The sequence below is a fragment of the Myotis brandtii genome, unplaced genomic scaffold (assembly GCF_000412655.1).
Source record: "Myotis brandtii unplaced genomic scaffold, ASM41265v1 scaffold506, whole genome shotgun sequence".
Lineage (NCBI taxonomy): Eukaryota > Metazoa > Chordata > Mammalia > Chiroptera > Vespertilionidae > Myotis > Myotis brandtii.
In genome coordinates this window covers 1,345,130-1,364,833 of record NW_005369287.1, presented here as the reverse complement: position 1 = coordinate 1,364,833, position 19,704 = coordinate 1,345,130, and the positions used below count along the sequence as shown (strand labels likewise).

The 19,704-nt window shown below is 42.1% G+C and overlaps 1 protein-coding gene across 1 annotated transcript in view; it reads left to right on the top strand.

Moving 5' to 3' along the window:
• Positions 1 to 19,468, top strand: part of ARPP21 (cAMP-regulated phosphoprotein, 21kDa) — a 152,870-nt gene extending 133,402 nt beyond the window's left edge. The window contains exons 20-21 of the mRNA XM_014548377.1: positions 16,755 to 16,900; positions 17,948 to 19,468. Of these exons, the coding sequence (XP_014403863.1) occupies positions 16,755 to 16,900; positions 17,948 to 18,205 (404 nt within the window). The 3' untranslated portion in view covers positions 18,206 to 19,468. The remainder of the gene's footprint in view (positions 1 to 16,754; positions 16,901 to 17,947) is intronic.
• Positions 19,469 to 19,704: the final 236 nt, after the last annotated feature.

The following is a 19,704-nucleotide window of genomic DNA, read 5'->3' as shown; positions in this document are numbered from 1 at the left end:
AGGACTTTTAACTTTGGCATTTTGTAACTACATTTCTGGAGTTCCTGAAACCAGAAAAATTTTATGCAAAATGATTTTTGGGTGTCAGGGAACAATTGACTAGAAAAAGAGTCCAAGACTTTCATCGTGTTTTCAATGAGACCCACAGACCTCTCTGGTAAATGTCAGTGTCCTTGATCAATACATTGCCCACTGGTGCCTATTGTTTCATTGCCCTGGTCTCCCCCGTTTCGTAGGCTAGTGAGGAAATTAAGCAATTCCCAAACAGTGGATTTAAGGGTTTCTGGAAGTACCTGCTGTTGCAAACATTAAACTGTCAACTTAAAGAAGATTAATACTTCAAATTATTATAACTACTCCATCCCTCCTCCCTCCCAAGAAAAGGAATTCTGAAGACACTGAGTGGGAGGCTGTGAGTAGGGATTAGAAGAGAGCACACAGTGCCTCAGTCACTCATTTCTTTTGCACTTTTTTGAACCCAATTATCTGTCAAACATATTTAAATACTTTCAATTCTAAGCCATACATTGCTTAACACATATGCATAATGGACCACTGGTTAAAGACAGAGAACAACAAATGTTGCAATGCAATTTATGAGGAACACAGAAAGAGTAAACTTCCTCTAAATTCATTTCAATAAAATCTCCACTAGTTTCCTAAAAAATTATATTTACATATCTATAATAATAAAAGCATAATATGCTAATTAGACCAGATGTCCTTCCAGATGAAGCCAGGGCTGCGAGGGAAGTCTGGGTCCCGGGTGTAGATGTCCTTCCAGACGAAGCCAGGGCTGCGAGGGAAGTCCGAGTCCCGGGTGTCAGAGGGAAGCCGGTGCCTGCAGCTGGGGGAAGGAAGGCCTCCTCTTGCATGAATTTCATGCATCCAGCCTCTAATATATGTACATATACATGTTTATATATACACATCTGTATACACATGCAGATGTTTGTATTTATTTATAAACGTATGCATGTGTGCCTATGTGTGTATACATACATTTATAGGGTGCCCCAAAATTCACACAAGATTTGCAATTGAATTGAATTACAAATCTTGCGTGAATTTTGGGACACCCTATAGTATATAGTCATTGTACAATTATCACCTGAACTCCTACACATTTGAGAGTAAAAAGGGAGGATATTAATTACACTAGAGAAACAGGCATTAACAGTGCAGTTATATATAGGGTGACCGTATGTGTCTATTTGACTCTGTTATTTAAAAAAACAAACTGTTAGAATTGAAGGAGGTAGATTTTAATTTTTATGTTGTGCTGCTGTGGGCAATGTATACTAAGTAAAACTAATGACTAAAAGTAAACAAATATATTCCAAAGTTTAAAAGAAAAGAGTGGTGACATTTGTATCCAATCTGACTGTTTAGGAGGACTTTGCTGTCTCTAATCTTCAGTGTGTCTTTCTGTGGATAAGTGCTTGCAGTGAGCAGCCTGCATCCTTTTCTTTATCTCATAAGTTAGGAACAAAACAAAATCATCAAAACCAGCCAGTTACTTTTCAGTGCTTAAAGTATAACACCAAGTTTAAAAGAATTTTAAAAATGGATTATGATACTTTAACATGTCTTTAACTTAAATGTCCAATTTATTATTCATTTGGGCCAACATTTCAAAAGATATTTGTTCACAAATCATGATTTTTTTTTTACTAACATAGTTAAATAAAAAGCACATGAAAGCCCTAACTGGTTTGGCTCAGTGGATAGAGCGTCAGCCTGCAGACTGAAGGATCCCAGGTTCGATTCCGGTCAAGGGCATGTACCTTGGTTGCGGGCACATCCCCAGTAGGGGGTGTGCAGGAGGCAGCTGATTGATGTTTCTCTCTCATCGATGTTTCTGACTCTCTATCCCTCTCCCTTCCTCTCTGTAAAAAATCAACAAAATATATTTTAAAAGATCAATTTAAAAAGCACATGAAAATTGTGCATTTGTTAAATGGGAAAAAAAAGTAAAATTGGTCCATATATATATGTGTGTGTGTGTGTGTGTGTGTGTGTGTATTAAATATTGCATTTGAAAGAATACTATAATATAATCAATGTCAACTGAAAATATGCTTTTTCTTAAAAATCACTTGCTTTATCATCTAGCACAAAAAAAAGAGTATAAAAGAGATGAGCAATGTTGCTAAAGTGGAGGTTCTCTGTGGCTCTGCAAGGATCTCGGGGTCTAGGTGTGGGAAGCATTGTCATAATCTCAAGACAGAACATGGGCCTAGAGCGAGCAGCTGGCCTGGCGCATGTGGCTCGCGAGCCGCAGTTTGCCCACCACGGGCCTAGAGCGAGCAGCTGGCCTGAGGAAGCAGAGGAGGCAGCTGTTTTGTACCTTCTCTGTGATGTGGTGACAGGGGCCTCTATTTAATAAGTCACCACAAAGGACCGAAAGGTGCCCAGGATGCACTCAGCACCCTTTTGCCCTCAGACAGCTTCTGATGAGGAGAGGGAGCTCTCCCTTTCCTGAGTGCTCGGATCCCGGGCAGCCAATGTAGCCTGTAGCCTGCGGGCGGTGCCAGCAGAGCTTTAATCAGGAGACAAGAGACAGAGGGGAAGTGGGTTTGTTTCTCCTATGGGAACAAAAGGAGGCCTCGGTCTTTGGGATTAAACGTGGAGTAGAGCCTCTAACTAAAGAACCTGGCGCCCTGGCTGTCCCAAAGCAGCAGCCTGGAAACCAGTGTTCCACCAGCGCTTGGAGTCCGGGCCCATGTGCCATTCTTAATGATTCCTGCCTGCTCCCAAGTAATTGCTCCCAGGGCACACCAGCTTGCCTTTTGCACTCGCTGCTCTACAGGTGCTTTGCCTGCCTTCACATACAGAACTGCTTCGCTGATTCCACTTCCCACAGAACCCAGGGGCAGAAGAGCACAATCGTGGCATCCAGGTGGATTGCACTTGACCGGGCCTTGGCTCATGGGAATTTGAGGGTGCTGAAGCGTGAATGTGGTCAGCTAGGAGGAGCAGTGCCAAGATTTTTTTTGGGGGGAGGAAGGGGCAGGTGGAGTCCAACCAGGTATTGTTACAATTCCCAGTTGTTTTTCATTTAGGCTATAATTCTGAAGGGAATGACAATGCTGTCATTTATGTAGCACCATTTGATGGAAACAAATGCCAACTGCCATGTAGGAAATGCCAGGTGCTGAAGAATGTGTGAGTCACATTACCCCATATCTACTTGACCTTCACAAGAGCCCTGGGAATTAGAAGTTATTAGCCCCCAGTTAACAGGCAAGCAAAACAACGCTCAAAGATTCGAGATAAGTTCCCGCGGTCTCAGAGCCGTGGGCGGGGGAGAGCATTCAGTCCCTTCTCTGATTACAGAGCCTGTGATTTTCCCATGAAGCAGCAGAAACTCAGCTTTAACACCAGAACACTTATTTCAAGTCTCATTGAAATACCCCTTCACACTATTTCATCTTAGGATCGCCGCTTTAAATATTTGAAAAATTATGGCTAAAGGTACTAAACTTGAGACTAATTTATGGCAGAGCATTTTCTACACCAAATAAGCTCGGGGAATGCAAGTATCATTGTAGAAATAGACTAGGCCCCCCTTTTATCTTTTTTTTATTTCCCCTGAAATAGTCTCTGCCTATTGTTATCCATCCGATCTCAGCCTTCTGGAGGTGCAGCCAGCGCAGGAAAATGTCAAGTTCAACAAAATGAGGAGCAGTGCTTGAGTTGAATCATAATTCAACTTTTTTATTCTTTGCCCTACAGGATCTTTAAACAGTAGCATTACTTAATAGTACTTCCTACATTATTAGCAATTCCCGACAAACGTTGCCATTTCCTCCAAATGGAAAGGCCAGCATCAGGGCAAAGAGTCAAATATTCTGCCCTAATATCTAGTGACATAAAAACTTGAGAGTTAACATTTACTTAATTGCCAAAGCAGTCATGCTAAGTGCACAGCCTGACATATTACCAGGTGTTAAGAAGCATCATTTCTGAAGGGGAAAAAGATCTATAAAACCAAGAGACGGTGCTCTGCTGAAATTATTATCTGACTCTCTTTAAAATCTTCATTGGACTCTGTAGCTTGCAGGAGTGTATTGTAATCATTGAAGGGAAGGGATTTGCTGGTTAGTCTCCATCTGCCTCTCCTGCCACCACATAGCCACTCTCTGTCTTTCTCTCCTGACCACACACACACATTGCTCTCGCAGGTTCCTCAGCCCTGTGCTTCCCGGGGAGGTGGGGTGGGGAAGGGAGGTGTTTTTCCTAATGGAAGGTATCAGTGACAAGAGATCAGAGGGCAGAAGGAGCAAGAGATCAGAGTCCCTTCAGCGGTCCCTGGCCTTGGGTGCCCTGGGTTCTCCAGATGGCCCCTTCAGCTCTTACTGAAGGCCTCTGTACACTGGCTCCTCCCCTGAGGCCCTCAGGCCACTGGGAGAAAAACCCTTCCCTACTGTTAGGCTCCTGGTGCCTCTCTCTCCTGTTGGTCCCTTAACTTGCCTACTCATCTGGCAACGTTCTGTATATTAACATCTCCTCCCATGATTCCTTCCAGTGGGATTCTGTCGCCTGCCAGGACCAGGTGGTGGCAAAGAAACCAGCAGAACACTACTGTAGTGACTTAATTCTGGCGCTCCTGGGCTGTGCGGCCCCAATCTACCTACTCAGTTCCCCGAGCTTCATTGGACCAGGTGGTGGCAAAGAAACCAGCAGAACACTACCTTAGTGACTTACACAAGGCCACACAGCACACCTGGGCTGTGTGGCCCCAAACAATCTACTCAGTTCCCCGTGCTTCATTTTGGTCCTCTGTAAAATGAGAACAATAATTATTCCCGCATCTAAAGGGCTTAGCTCAGTGAGTAGAGTCAGGCACACACAATAGTGAAGAATGGAGACCGCTTGCTTTTCCTGGATGGAGTTAGTGTAAATGCGGTCTCTACTAACCCACTGTATGACCTCCACAGAATGCTGCCTGTTGGTAAATATAACTGCTAATATCTACATCCAAATATGGGGATACAGTTGTGCTGATAGTTTCAAAAGAGATGGTTTGATTCTGGTTTTTTTGCAACTCATTATAACTTCTTTGAGTCTTCAGAACCCTTGTTTTCTTTCTCCCTAATGCCCTACTGTGTGCTACTTTAGAGAAGTCTGTTGATAGCCAGCTAGGTGAGCTCTAGTTCAGGTACACAAAATTCTCTAAGGTCACATTAATGATATAACAGCAGCAGCAGAACTGACAGATGTGTGGCTAGGAAACAAAAATTCCTAGTTGTCCAGTCTGTCCTATTTGGAGAAGCACTACAGTATGAATGCTGACAAAGTGACTAGCAGGGAAGTGGGATTTTGACCCCACGTATGAGAAATTCTGTGTGATCCTGTGCAAGTCTTCCTTAGCCCTCTACACCCCAGCATTGTCACCAGAGCTTGGTGGACCAGGAGGTATTAGAACCATTGTACACCGTCCATTTGAATGACAGCAGCTTAGATGAGGCCAAGAAGAGATTCAGAAAAGCAGCGAAGACGGGATGTCTGCTATAGCAGAGAAAGTAGGCGAGGTCCTGGTCTCTTGGTGCTTGCTTTTCATTTAGGCCAAAGGAAGGCTGAGGCTCAATGGCAAGAGAGCATAACCATTGGTTAACAAAGTCACAGTTATGTCCTGAAAAACGCTAGGCTACAAAAGTCTGGTTTGTTTTCCCAGATGTCTCACCAAATGCTAACATAAAGCTGAGAATGCCAAACATAATGTTTCAGATACATCTTTTCTTCCCTCTCCACTCCATTTTCAGCTTCTTCCCATATTTCTTCCTCCCCTTCTTTTCTGGACCTATGTCTGCCCCATCTCAACAGCAAGAGGTGGGATTAGGAAGAGTGCCAAGCCCTCTTTATTTGCTATTAGAAGGAACTTCTTTTTTCCAGAAAGACAAAGAGGGTAAGAGAAAGCAGCTGACCTTGGTCAGCTTTTCCTTGAGGAAAGGATTGTCTCCATCTTACAGATAATGAAAATGAAGTCAGAGAGGGAGGTGGCCTCCCCCAGAGTGTTTGTCAGATGCCATCACCCACTCTATGAGGGGGAAAGGGGTGGATTAAACAACAGGAATGCAAGGCAGAAGGTTTGATTGAGCGGTAGGGCCCAGCAGTGATTCTCAAAGTGTGGTCCCCAGACCTGTGGCATCTGAATCACCTGGGAACTTGTCAGAAAGGCAAATTCTTGGGCCCCAACCTGCTGAATCAGAACCTGTGGGGGATGGAGCCTAGCAACTGGTGTTTTAACTGGACCTCCAAGTGATTCAGAAACAGGCCAATGCTGAGAACCACGGATCCAGGGAAAGCCCAGCAGTGATTCTCAAAGTGTGGTCCCCAGACCTGTGGCATCTGAATCACCTGGGAACTTGTCAGAAAGGCAAATTCTTGGGCCCCAACCTGCTGAATCAGAACCTGTGGGGGATGGAGCCTAGCAACTGGTGTTTTAACTGGACCTCCAAGTGATTCAGAAACAGGCCAATGCTGAGAACCACGGATCCAGGGAAAGCCACAGGGGGGGGGGGGGGGGGGGGGCGCGGAGCAGGAAGCAGGTGACAAGATGATGAGGCCGGATTGAGTGTATTTGCATCATCATTACACTGAAGACATCAGTGGAGTATCCGGCCCAGAGGGCTCCCTCTGCCTAAAGGTTTAGAAAGCTGGCTGTACCAGGCAGGGGAGCCCCCCTGAGGCCTGGAAGGGAACCTCAGGCACAAAGGCTAAGACTCTCTTAGGATGCTCACACTCCATTTGGGTGCTTATAAAGCTTTAACCATGATGAAGTGTGAGTAGTCCCCTTAAATGCCGTGGGTTGAAGGGAAAAGTTAACAAGTGAATGATCTGGATCATTTCTCTTCCTACCCTGGAGCAGGCTATTAAAAAAATAATAAAACTGCTCTGTCACTATGGAGACAGCCTGCCCTAGAGGGATGATTGAAAGAGTCTTCAGGACGGACCATTTGTCCTTCAATTTTATTTTCACTTTAATTATTGTGAAATCGGATTTAAGTGTTGACCATAGCCTCCAATTCCAGCCAGCTGAAAAGATAAGCACATTTTTGTATTTGTGTGCACAAGCTGGAAGACTTCTGATTGTTGTCTCGATCAAGATAAAAACCATGAATTTAAATAACAATTTCCCACATGGTGAGATACAAGATATTTCTTATTGCTATTACTAAGAATAATCAGGAGTGATTATGTAAATTAACAGGAAGTACCTCTCCATTGCTGTTTGGAGTTGTGACATCATGGGGTGCCCAGAAGGGCTTTACTTTGAGGCCTTTGTTGGAATATTGATGAAGAGACAGGATAATAGAGAATTGGAAGTCATGTTCCCCAAACTCCATAATGAAAACTTTACAAATTCTCATTGGAAAACTTTGGTTATAGGTAGCATACATAAATTCATACCAAGCTCATAAATATATTGGCTCCAAGAGCAGCTATGTCTTCATGACTTCCACATCTGTATCTCTGAGACCAGCTGTTTGCCTAATTCTGTGAGCTCCAAAATTCTTTTGCTTATGTGTTTACTGATCATCTCCATTTACTGTCCCCTCTTGTATATATGGCCAAGGCACCGGCACTACCATCAACTCTCTCACCAAATGAGAACCTTGGGATTTGTTCTTGGGTTTTTCCTTTCTTTCATACCCTCCCTGCAGCTCAGAGATGACAGTTTCAGACAGTTCACGTGCTAAGTATCTCTCTAATGTGTTCCTTCTCTACATCTCTACCATTTTGCCTTAGTTCATGTCTTCACTGACTGTACCCTAGATTGTTGCCATGCCCCTCTTAGTCAGTTCCCTACCTCTACTTATGCAATCACCAAGTGACTCCTGAAGAAATTTTATGAAGTGGTTGTTCCTTATTTTACTGTTCTGCTTATAAACCTTACATGGCACTCTTAATCTTTCAACACTCAATTCCAATTTTATAAATGGTTTTCAAGGCCCTAGGATTTGAGCCCAGCTTCCTTTTTCTCTTCTTGTATTCCTCTCCCCATTTCTAACCTGCTGCCACCTCTAAATACTTAGACACCTTGACCATATTTTTCACATCTCTGGGTTACTCACAGGCTAGTCCTTATGTTTATACCTGCTTTATTTTGATTATTCCCATTTCATCCCACCCCATTAGCAAACACCTGCTCGCCTTCTAATACTACATTCAAACAATCTCCTGGAAACCTTCTATCACATGCATCCCATTTCTGACTCACACCAGAAGTGGTCCATGCATCTGAGACGTGTTCCTATCTAATGACATCCAGTGTACTATAGATTTCTATGCCTGTCTCCACTGATTGCACAAGCTCTGAGTAGCTTACAGTCATTCTTACACCAGTGGTCAAAAAACAAATAGTAAAAAAGACTTGAAGAAAAAAGGGATAAAAGAAACAAAATGTAAGTGAACTGAAAGTTTGTTTGACACTGAATTTAGTCAGTGGTGTGCCAGAGCTCTCTCATTCAGGCTCACAGAGCAGGCGGCGGGTGGGGGGTGGCGGGGAGAGGGGGGCCAGGAATTTTGCCAGCTGATTAAGCTATATGTAGCTTGAAATTGGCCATGGTGGAAATATTTACACCAGGAAAATTATCAAGAACCACAAATCAGGGTTTTTGTTGATCAGAAAGTTCAGTTTTATAGCAGATGACTGATAGTCATGATTATGGTACGGTCAATTCATCCAAGCTCTTGTCCATCAAACATGTGACGCACTAAAACTCCTAGATGCCAGTTGCTGACAGCTCACATCCCAAGTGTCTCTTCTCTCCATTCCTACCACAACTGCCTTAGTTCACGTCTTCACTGTCTCTGCCCTGGATTATGGCCTTCCAGTAGATTCCATCATGAGACAGTATTATTGTTTAAACCCACCACTAGAATGATCTTTGGGTAAGAAGCCTGCCAGTCTGAAATTGAGATAGATATCTTGGACTACTTGGGAAAAATAATGTACACTATTTTTTCTTTAAGGGGGACACTGTACTTTTAGCCCACTATTTGTTGCCTATGAGGTAATTTTAACTGTTATAGTGATAAGTAGATTTCTACAGATTGAATCTGTGCCCATAGCACTTGTTTTCAACAGTAGTGGGCCGGGGCTAGGTTACACCCTGTAGCCATCTGACAGTGACAGTAATTTGATCACAATGGTGTTGACCCCATGACTTTTGACCTCATGATTATCCCATTCTGTCCAACTGATCAAAAGCAATTCGTCAATGAAAATACCCACCAGGGAGGATGTTACTGAGAGGGGCAGTTATTAGAGCCATCTCTGTCCTGATGCCTTATGTTGCCTCAGCAGCAGTTTGCTGCCACCCAGCCTGGTTCTAAGCATGCCCATAATGAACCCTGGTAAAGGGGCAAGAATGCGACGCGAGAATTCACATCTCCTTCTAAGCCACGCAGCCTCATTAAGAAACGAAAACATTTGTGTGCCTTCGTGCAGCTTTTCTCCCTCTGGGTCGCTGAAGCTCGCTGGCTGTCAGCACAGCACCACGGGCCCGAAAAGTTCAGAGAATGACTTCAATAATATGACAGCCTCTTCCATTTAAAATGGAATTCAATGCTGGCTTCCCTCAGAGGCATTCATTGAAATTCCGTGCATGGCCCATTCCTCTAGTCATTTAACAATGTCTCTCATGTTTGCCCTGATTTAAAAAAAAAAGAAAGAAAACCAGCTTTGTGGTTGCGATAACATGGATCAGGACGGTGTAATTGCAGCGAAGAGGCCCCCGAGCCTGCAGTAATAGGATGGTTCATCTGATGTGTGTTGCCATTAGAAAATGACCCATGCATGCGCGGATGTTCTCAGGGGACAGTAGAGGCTTTTAAGGAGTACACTCTGTGCAGTATGAAAGCTAATGAGCAAAAGAGCACGTTCGAAGAAAACGACTGCTTCAGGAAGCCTGGTTCCACTCACGGCCTGTCCCACCTCTCCTCAAATTCATTAGGATGGACTGGTCGTCCCTGGGACACGGGCTGCATTACCCTGTTCCCCACGAGCCTCCCTGCAGGTCATTCTGCATCTATTCCTGAGAAACTAAAACCACTGAATAATAAATGGTGAGCAAAAGAAAGGATAGATGCAGTGAGTGTCCATAAATAAGGGGAAGGCGACATTGACACAAAGACGAAAGAAGTCATGATAGGTCTTAAAGGGGGGAAGCGCAATTTCTTGTCCTCCTCTTTTTGAATTCTTAGGACTGTTTCATGCTATTTTACTTCATACCTAAGAACAGAATAGTATCTGATTATGATTTCCAGGCTAGGTATTTTTATCCAATATCTTAATTTTTGGATATGTTTGAAGATTAACAAAGGCTTCCAGTTAATCTATAGTACTTTCTCATTTTAAAACTCCTAATTAGAGTTTGTGGTTTCATACATTGGGAGGTCGCCTAAATACATCCTGTATATCAGATATTTACATTACGATTCATAACAGTAGCAAAATTACAGTTATGAAGTAGCAACGAAAATAATTTTATGGTTGGGGGTCACCACAACATAAGGAACTGTATTAAAGGGTCGTGGCATTAGGAAGGTTGAGAACCACTGGCATAGAGAATGCTTCAAAAGATTCATTCCTTGCTTCTCAGGGCTGCCCCCGCCCCCTTGGCCTACATTGTCACACCTGGGGTTTGTTTTTGTTTTTTTACCTTGGACTTGTATTAGAGTAGGACAGTTCTGCAAAGACCAATGAAATCAGGTGCCTTCCTTAGGGTCCAAGGACCCCTGGTTCAGGAAACCACAGGGATACCATGATTATCATGCTGCATCTCTCTCCTCCCCTCCCAAGCCACCTAGAGCACCAGAGTGCCATAGGCAGATGAAGCTAGAAAGGACTTCCTTTCTGAGAGACAGTGCCCTAGCAACGAAGTAAACCTTGGGAACAAATCCATGGTGTTCACAGCATTACAAAGCATCATGACAGCAGTCTATAATCTCCTAAAGTACAGCCTATGTGGCCTGGGGGATCTTGATTTCTCCAGGCCTTCATCTGACAGACTAGATTATTCTGCAGTCTCTGTTTATCTTTTTTCTCTTACCTATTTTTATCATTCAAAATATGAATACAATTTTTGTTTCCAAAAGTCAAGAGACTGTCGTCAGGACAACCAGTTGCCTAGAATAGTCAAATGACCAAATTGATCTTACATTTCATGTGGAAATAAATTATTTTTACCTTATATTTTAATATCATGTTGATAAAGCAATTCAGAGGAAATATACAGTGAGGAGAGACTGTGAGGAGAGCCATTCATTGAAAAGGTCCTAGAAATTGAAAGCTATAGAATCGGCTGATTAGAAACTAATGAGGTAAATGAGAGGACTAGAGTCCACTTGACTAACCCCACCCCACTCTAGCCCAGTTGTGTGTCTGGTGCCCCATTATCTGAGTGACAAATTTTAACACTGTTTTTGAGAGGTTTGGGTTGATTTCAATTATGCTTTGCCTTTGATTTTCTTTCTTGGATACTAGCAAGATCTTGTTCAGCGAAGTGTAGATCATAACTCTTGTCCACTTTGCTCAATTGTTTTAACTACTGAGAAAACAATTCACACAGTAAATGGCCATTGAGCATCTGCCACGTTAAAGGGGTTATGTTAAGGTATGAAAGTTGGAAGAATGTATAAGAAATAGTCCTACCATCTAATGAGGAAAAGCAAGGATGCCAAAGTCGGAAAACTACAACTTAGAGTCTAGCTTTCTCTCCTCGTAGCTGTGTGGCCTCAGACAAGTTCCTACATCTCTCTAAATCACAGTTTTGTTTTTATAAAAGGTTAGTACCAGTGACCGCCTCTCAGGATTGTTGTGACAATACGGAAAAAGCTCTTCATTCACTGTTTGGATTAGAGTAAGTGATCACCGAGGAGAGCTGGTTAGCTAGTTTATAACGGAAAGGCTTCAAAGGAGATGAAAGTGTAGAGGAACTGATAGAATTCAAGGAACAAACCAGGCAGATATTGGAAAGTGGCGCAATGCGGGAACTATAAAAAGTCAGCAAAGGGAGAGGCAGGCCTGGAAAAGCATTTTTCTTCTTCATATTGTTCCCCAGCTAGGCCACGGCTGAGCTACTGCAACCCCATCACAAAATGATGTGCAAACAGCAGAGATTGGATTCCGAATCCAAGAGCTAGCTCATTCCTTAGGAACTTGGAGAAACATTTGTATTTTGACTCTCCCAAGATCAGTGATTTTTATATTAGCAGGTTATTAATTTCAGTCATTTGCAAAGACATTCTATCGTATTAAGGAGACTTCCCTTAATAAACACAACATGAAAATTACCCTGCCTGGGCGGGTTGGGGAGGTGATGAGAACTGCCTTGCTTCTCAGTTAATTTGTTCTATAGATATTTGTCCCCTTTCACCCTTTCCCCATCTTCAACCTCCAAAACCAGCAGCCAGGGAAACAAAAACCTGAAAGTACAGGTTACTACTTTGTCATTTTCATTCATTTTCAAAATGTTGGATCTGTAACAAAGTATTCAAATAAAGTACGAGCTTAAATAATGTCGATCGTATTCATGCCAATTTATAATCCCCAATGAATTTACATTCCTTGACAGAATATTAATGAGGTATACTCAAACTACAAATAATATTCAATGACGGTTGTATTGTAGTAGAAACACTATTACATATTCAGATTTATGAGACCCAGGCATTTTAAATGTTATAACTCCTCCATCTTAGGGGGATGCATTCTTCTACTTGCTAGGAGGCATTTGTCCACTCCTAACCTTTTTACCGCCAGAAAATAAAGGAGGCATGTGACTTGAAAATTGAATTAATCTTGACTGAAAGAAATAATAAAAATCACTAATGTCTTCATGGTCTCCATAGCACGCCTACAGGGCAGATACTGGTGGTGTTTCTGTTTCCCAAGATGTATTATATCTTGCTAATCCTCAATAAATATGAAAAACTGATCATTTCACAGCTGAGAATTGACAAACCGGAACACATTTCTCATTTGAATAGACGAGATAAGCAGGTTGCCATCTCTGCCTTCGGGTGTGCTGTGTCCCAGGCAGACACTGTCAGTTCATTCTTAGGTCACTGCTATCGCATTTCTATTTGTTTCTGGACCAGAGCTCAGATTCACATTCCACACGGCCTCCTTCCTGTCTGAAGGACCACGCTGCTACCTACCTGCTGTAACATAATTTACAGAAATGGGACCTCCAATTAAACCATTCCAGGTGTAAATCTCTTGCCCGGAGAGCAAATTGAGTAACGAATGGGATTCATGAATATAAATTGGGCTTTCTTTATACTTAAGTTTTCATTTCAAAATTGTAGAGCTTCATTCGCTCCCCACATAAATCTTTATTTGCCTTAAGTGTGTTTACTGTGGGAAGCCCAGCGCAGAGCTGGTAGCCCATTGCTATGCATAGCTGAATATTAAAGTGCACAAATCATCAGACGGAGGGGGCCCTGGGAGGGAGTCATGCAGCCTCTGCGTCTGGTCTGGGCTCTCGGCAAAGATGAATCGCGCTCCCACAGACTCTGCCCCTTTACTGGGAAGCGGCCACACCACCTCCTCGCTCTTTTCTTTCCTTGAATATTATCTGATGTGTGCCTTCCAGAACATTCTGTTTATTGAATGTCATCACATCTCTATTATCGTACGACTTATTTTCTCTTCACCCCAATTTGGGCTTAAAGCTGGTATAATGGTGACTCTCTCCTAGGCCACCTCTATTCAGTTTTGAACAAACTCGGTAAAAGGATGGGAGGAGTCACTAAGCAAATACATAAATAATAGAAGCAACTCCCCCCCCCCCACACACACACACCTCTCCTGACTTCCTCTCTCCCATGCTGTCCTCTCCTCTTTTTGTCTACATGATAGCTGTGGGTATTCTGCCAAAGGTCCACTGAGGCCAGCTGGCCTTTCACCATATGACCAAATTCAAGTCAAAAATTTAGGACATTTCTCTAATTTCCAACCTGTACTTTGACTCTTCATCTGGAAATAAGGCTTTATTATATTTACCATCACAGGGACTTCAGAATGGGTTCACACTGCCTACCCTTTGCTATAGAACTAAATGGCCAGGAAGACTGTTGGGCCTACATTTTCCACCACCATACCCAGTTATTTTCTGTGTTTCACAATTATTGTTACAATGAATTTGGTGTGGCTAACCTTTTTAGCTCCAGAAAAATAAATGGTGTGTGGCTAGGAGAAATGTAAAAACGAAATAGTAAAACAGCAACAGACTTTTTTTTAGAGTCAACAGATATATGAATTAGAGTGGAAGACCTAGACAATGGGAAATAATAGAAGACATTTTTTATGGGCAATTAATATTAAAAGAAATTTCTCCCAAGTGTCTCTGCGTATGAGGCATTCTGGGAGGTAGTGAGGACGGTGACATGGCCTTAGTCACATTTCTTGTTTCCTAGTCTGATGGTTTTTCCCTGCTGTATAAACTGTAAACGATTTTAGCTGATGTTACTAGTCTAACCCGCAGAGCTCATTAAAGGAAGGCCGTCACTGTGTACTGTGGGCACAGTGTGGCTGGTGGGGGGGAGGTCACCACTCTTAATTGTATTCTTAACATGTGGTGACTTTATAAAACTTCAAGATCACTCATTACAACTATGAAAATGAAGGTGAGGAATAGGAACGTAAAACAATGGGACATGTAGAGAAAGTCAAAAGATGACTTTCTAGATTACATACTTGTTCCACCCACTGAATGCGGGCACAAGCAGGCCTCTCAAGTTTTCTCTCTCTGGTAGTCCAGAGTGACTACTCCTTGTGTCATCTCTTTGATGAATATAGCTGACCTCCTAACTCAGTGATTCTTGGCAATTCATGTTTCCACGTATTTCTAAAATGGACGAAGATACTTTTTTTGTATGGCCAAGGATAGGAAAATATTGTCCTCCATAAAGACTATACTATAATTTTATCCTTCTTCACCTTCCTCAATATAAGGTAAAACTCTCACATGCACTCAAAATATAGATTATTTGTTAATAATGCATATCGATTAGGAATTTTTTTACCTTTTGTCCCAGTTTTTGAAATCTAGTTGTAAGACTTACTTTAATGTATGTTGAGAAAAATCTAAAATCTTAAAGATTCTCCCTCAGAGAATTGTATTAAGAAAGCAGCTGCGGTGGGAATGCAGACTGGTGCAGCTGCTATGAAAAACAGTATGGAGTTTCCACAAAAAGTTAAATATAGAACTGCTATTTGACCCAGAGACCCAACTGCTGGGAATATATCCTAAGAAATCCAAAATACCAACCAGAAAGAATATATGCACCCATATGTTCATAGCAGTGCAATTTCTAATAGCTAATATCTGGAAACAGCCCAAGTGCCCATCAGTAGATGAGTAGATAAAGCTGTGGTACAATTATGCCGTGGAATACTATGCAGCTGTAAAAAAGAAGGATCACTTACCCTTTAAGACAGCATGGAAGGACCCAGGAGAGTATTATGCTAAGAACACTATTAAGCAAAATAAGCCAATCAGAGAAAGAAAAGTTTCATATGATCTCACTCATATGTGGAATCTAATGAACAAAACGAACTGATGAGCAAAATAGATCCAGAGTCAGACTGATGAATCTCAGGGGGAAGGCAGGGGTGCGTGGGTGGGTGGATAGAGATTAACCAAAGAACTTGTATACAAATGTGCATAACCCATGGACACAGACAATAGTGTGGTGAAGGTCTGGGGGTTGAGGAGACGGGTGTGGAGTGGAGGAGGTAAATGCGGGATAAAGGGGTGCAACTGTAATACTTTCAACAATAAAGATTAAAAAGAGAGAGAGAGAAGCTGCACTGATTCCTAGGTACTCAGTGCATTTAATAACTTGGGCTCTGGAAGGACCTTGTTGACAGCAGGAAGCAAATTTGTTTCATTTCTCTGCCACCATAACATTTCACCTAAATCGTCACTTTTCCCCAACATGTACAAGAACAGTTCACAGCCTTCCTTTAAGAATACTTAAACTACTTGTTGCGGTGATTAAAATAATTAGAACATAAATGCTGGCCCACCAAAAGAAAAGAAACTCAATTACCCACCCAGAAGGACACAAACAGATAAAATTTTTACATGTTGCCTTCTGGATCATCTGTTACATGTACGTGGTCACATATTGGAGTGTTTTACCAGAATGTTCTCACAGAACAAAAACATGCAGTTCCTTTCACTTGCTATTGTGGTCTTTTGTCTAAGGAAAAGGACATCGAATCAGTCAGGGAGGGAATCGTTTTGTTCATGAGGACACAGAAAGTAGAATGTATGTTTGGTGCCCTCGGGGTGACATGAGGTTATGCAGAAAGGTGAAAAAGTAAAGTGTGTGTCAATTTAATTAGAAAAGAACTTGATAATCTGTGAATTCTCCAAATATCATCAAAACCAAAGCAAAAGACATAGGAAAGATATAAATTATATCTGTCAACTTATGTCAATAGAGGTGCCTATGTTTGTCATGAATTTACCATTGGCACAACATGCTCATTGGATTATTCTGCATAAAGATGGAAATATCAGTCAATTTTGGAGAGCCATACTCTTGTCCCCTCTTAGAACCCCCACCCAAAAAAAGCATTCTTACAAAGCAAGCATTTGGATAACACTTTCCTAATGTGGAGATGGAGATGTCTGAAGGTTGGCTTGTAAACAAATGCTCTCACCCCACCAAATATCACTTGTGTTTTTCCTGGCACAACCAGTTCAAAAGGTGGTTTTCCTTTGCAGGTTACCAGCCCGTCTTGTCTGGTCAACAGGGGTTCCAAGGCCTGATGGGAGTGCAGCAGGCTCAGAGTCAGAGCGTCATGAGCAACCAACCAGGAACTCCGGTGCAAAGTGTGATGGTCTCCTACCCAACAATGTCTTCTTATCAGGTGCATATCAGTAGGGTTATAACATAGCACTGGCCAAACAACAGGCTGTGGGTACACCCCCATGCTGGGTGGGTGCTAGGCACAGCCACTATTCATGGTTGACTTTGAGTCAAGGTTATAACAGACGAATAGAACATGGGAAATGCTTGCTTCTATAATTACTGTGGCATGTGCCAGTGTGGTTCCATATAAACTTTCTATTCATGCAAGAAAAGTCTTTAGTCCAAACTTCTGTTGATGAAGACCTTTAGGCATTCTATAGAAATGTTGCTCATTGAGAGAAAGCCCTCAAATTACCATTCTTTTTTGCATACTCCCCCAAAACTTCATTTTACCACAATTATAAGTTATGAGATTTTAAAATGGCATCTCAGATTCATTCAAAGAACATTTATGGAGCCTAACAACTGCATTTTCCGTAGTGTTATGCACTCTAGAAGAGGAAGTGAAGGGTAGTAAAATGCTTTAATCATTGTGTTTAGCTGCACCAAGTAACCAGGTACTTCTGGCCCTGAAGAATCTATCCTCAGCCCTCCTGCCCTTACAGTCCTTACACTGTGTCAATGTCTACCTCCAGGTCCATGTTAGATGTTCTCTAAAGCTGAGAGGGACTTAGGTGCCTGGGACAGAAGCCCCTCTTGCTCCAGTTGGCTCTAGGTCACTTTGCGTAATACCAGAACAGGAGCAATGGCTTTCCCAACAGAAAAATCCAGAATGGAGGTCCAGAGTGCTGTCCCAGGTCGGTAACAAGAGAGAGGACAGAAGCTCAGAACTAACAGCTCTGCACGTCTTCTGCATGCCAGACATGTACCAAGCATCGTACATCATCCTTGCAATCCCCTAGGTGGCACTTGAAGTACCTGACATTATGCAAATGGTCTAGGAAATCAGAGAGGTTAAGTGACTTGTCCAATGTGAAACAGCAAATAAAAGGTAGAGCTGAGATTCGTGAACCCAAAAACTTGAACATTTTTCACATCACAGTATCTCGTTGCACACCCCAAAATAACCTCTTCACGGACAGTTCTCTCTTGTGTCTTTCTGCAGGTGCCAATGACCCAGGGTTCTCAAGGACTGCCCCAGCAGTCATACCAACAGCCAATCATGCTACCTAACCAGACAGGTCAAGGGTCACTCCCAGCCACTGGAATGCCTGTTTACTGTAACGTCACACCACCGACCCCTCAGAACAACCTTCGGCTGATTGGCCCACACTGTCCCTCCAGCACTGTCCCCGTGATGTCAGCTAGCTGCAGGACAAACTGTGCGAGTATGAGCAATGCCGGGTGGCAGGTCAAATTCTGAGCGCTCTGGCTGTGGTACATTTCTTCAGATATTACTCATGGCCTTTATGAGAAGAGGAGCAAAAATGGGAAAACTGACTGAGGACTTAACTATTCACTCAACACTCAAATGATTGCTGCTGGTATTCTGTAAAAAAAAACAAAAACAAAAACAAAGACTAATACACACATTAGCTGGTTAATGGTGCATATTTCTGTCATGTCTGCTAGGTATGCCTTTATAGCTTAGCTAGTGACATGAATTCATCAAGGTAAGATTTTCTCCTACCACTGAATACCACTGTGTAGACCATAATATCCCTAATTTGGATTATTAGTTTTGTACTTTGTGTTGAGTTTGTGATGCTAAAAGTATTTAAAAATTATATACTGAACTCATATTGTACCAAAGCTGTAATGGAAAAGCAAAGAATTGATGACTGGAAGGAATAATTTATATACACTATAGAGTTTTCTTTTTTTAATGGATATATACTGTATTGTAGTGTTCAATCAAAAATAAAACTATTTGACCTTATGGAGGAAGGTCATGTTTTTACCACCAGTTTGGTTCACTCTCTCTTCCAATATGTGTTTGCTTATATGTCACTGGTTTCCCCTTTGAGCTCTATTTCATGAATAAGGCACGGAACAGATGTTCCAGGGGTTTGTAAGTGAACTGGAATCACATTGTAGGCAAACACTTAGCCAACTGCAATCCCTTGTCCTCATACGACAGGGGTCCCAGCAGTTAGATGGCATCTATTTCATCCATTTGTTGACTTCACATTTTTGAAATACATACCTTGGTTTTAGTATTAGGCCTATTGAATACATGTAGCTATTCTTCCCCAGTTAGGAAAACCTGAGTGTCTTGGTAACAGCAGTCCTATATCAAACCCTGTTTTACCTTCATTCAAGTTCCATCTACCTGGAAAATAAGATTTCTTCTCTTAAGGGGAAATTAGAAAGGGATGCTCTAATTCCATTGATTATATTGGGTCATATGATGTCACCTGCCACTCGTATTTGACTCAGAGGCTGATGTTTGTCCCAGTAACTGAATAAGGTAAAATATAGCAATCATTTAGTCACAAAGATTGAGAACATTGGCAAAAACTTCTTTAAAGAGGCTTGTTCCAGGCACTGGCCAGGTAGCTTGATTGGTTAGAGCACTGTCCCAGCACACCGACGTTGTGGGTTCGATCTCGGGTAAGGGTGCAGACAAGAATCAACAAGGAATGCATAAATAAGTGAACAACAAATCGATGTTTCTTTCTCTCTCTCCCTTCCTCTATCTAAAAATCAATCAATAAAAATGTTTTAAATAAAATAAAAAGTAAAAGAGCCTTCTTTCTGTCTAATTCCAAAACATGTACTCTCCTATAGATTCTGCAATTAAGATTGACTTGACAAATCATAACAGAACTTTGAATGTCAGCTTTGGCCCACTGATAGGTTTTATAGGAATAAAATCCCAGAGCTTTTGCTTTACTTTCATAGCACCTGACTAGTAGCTTT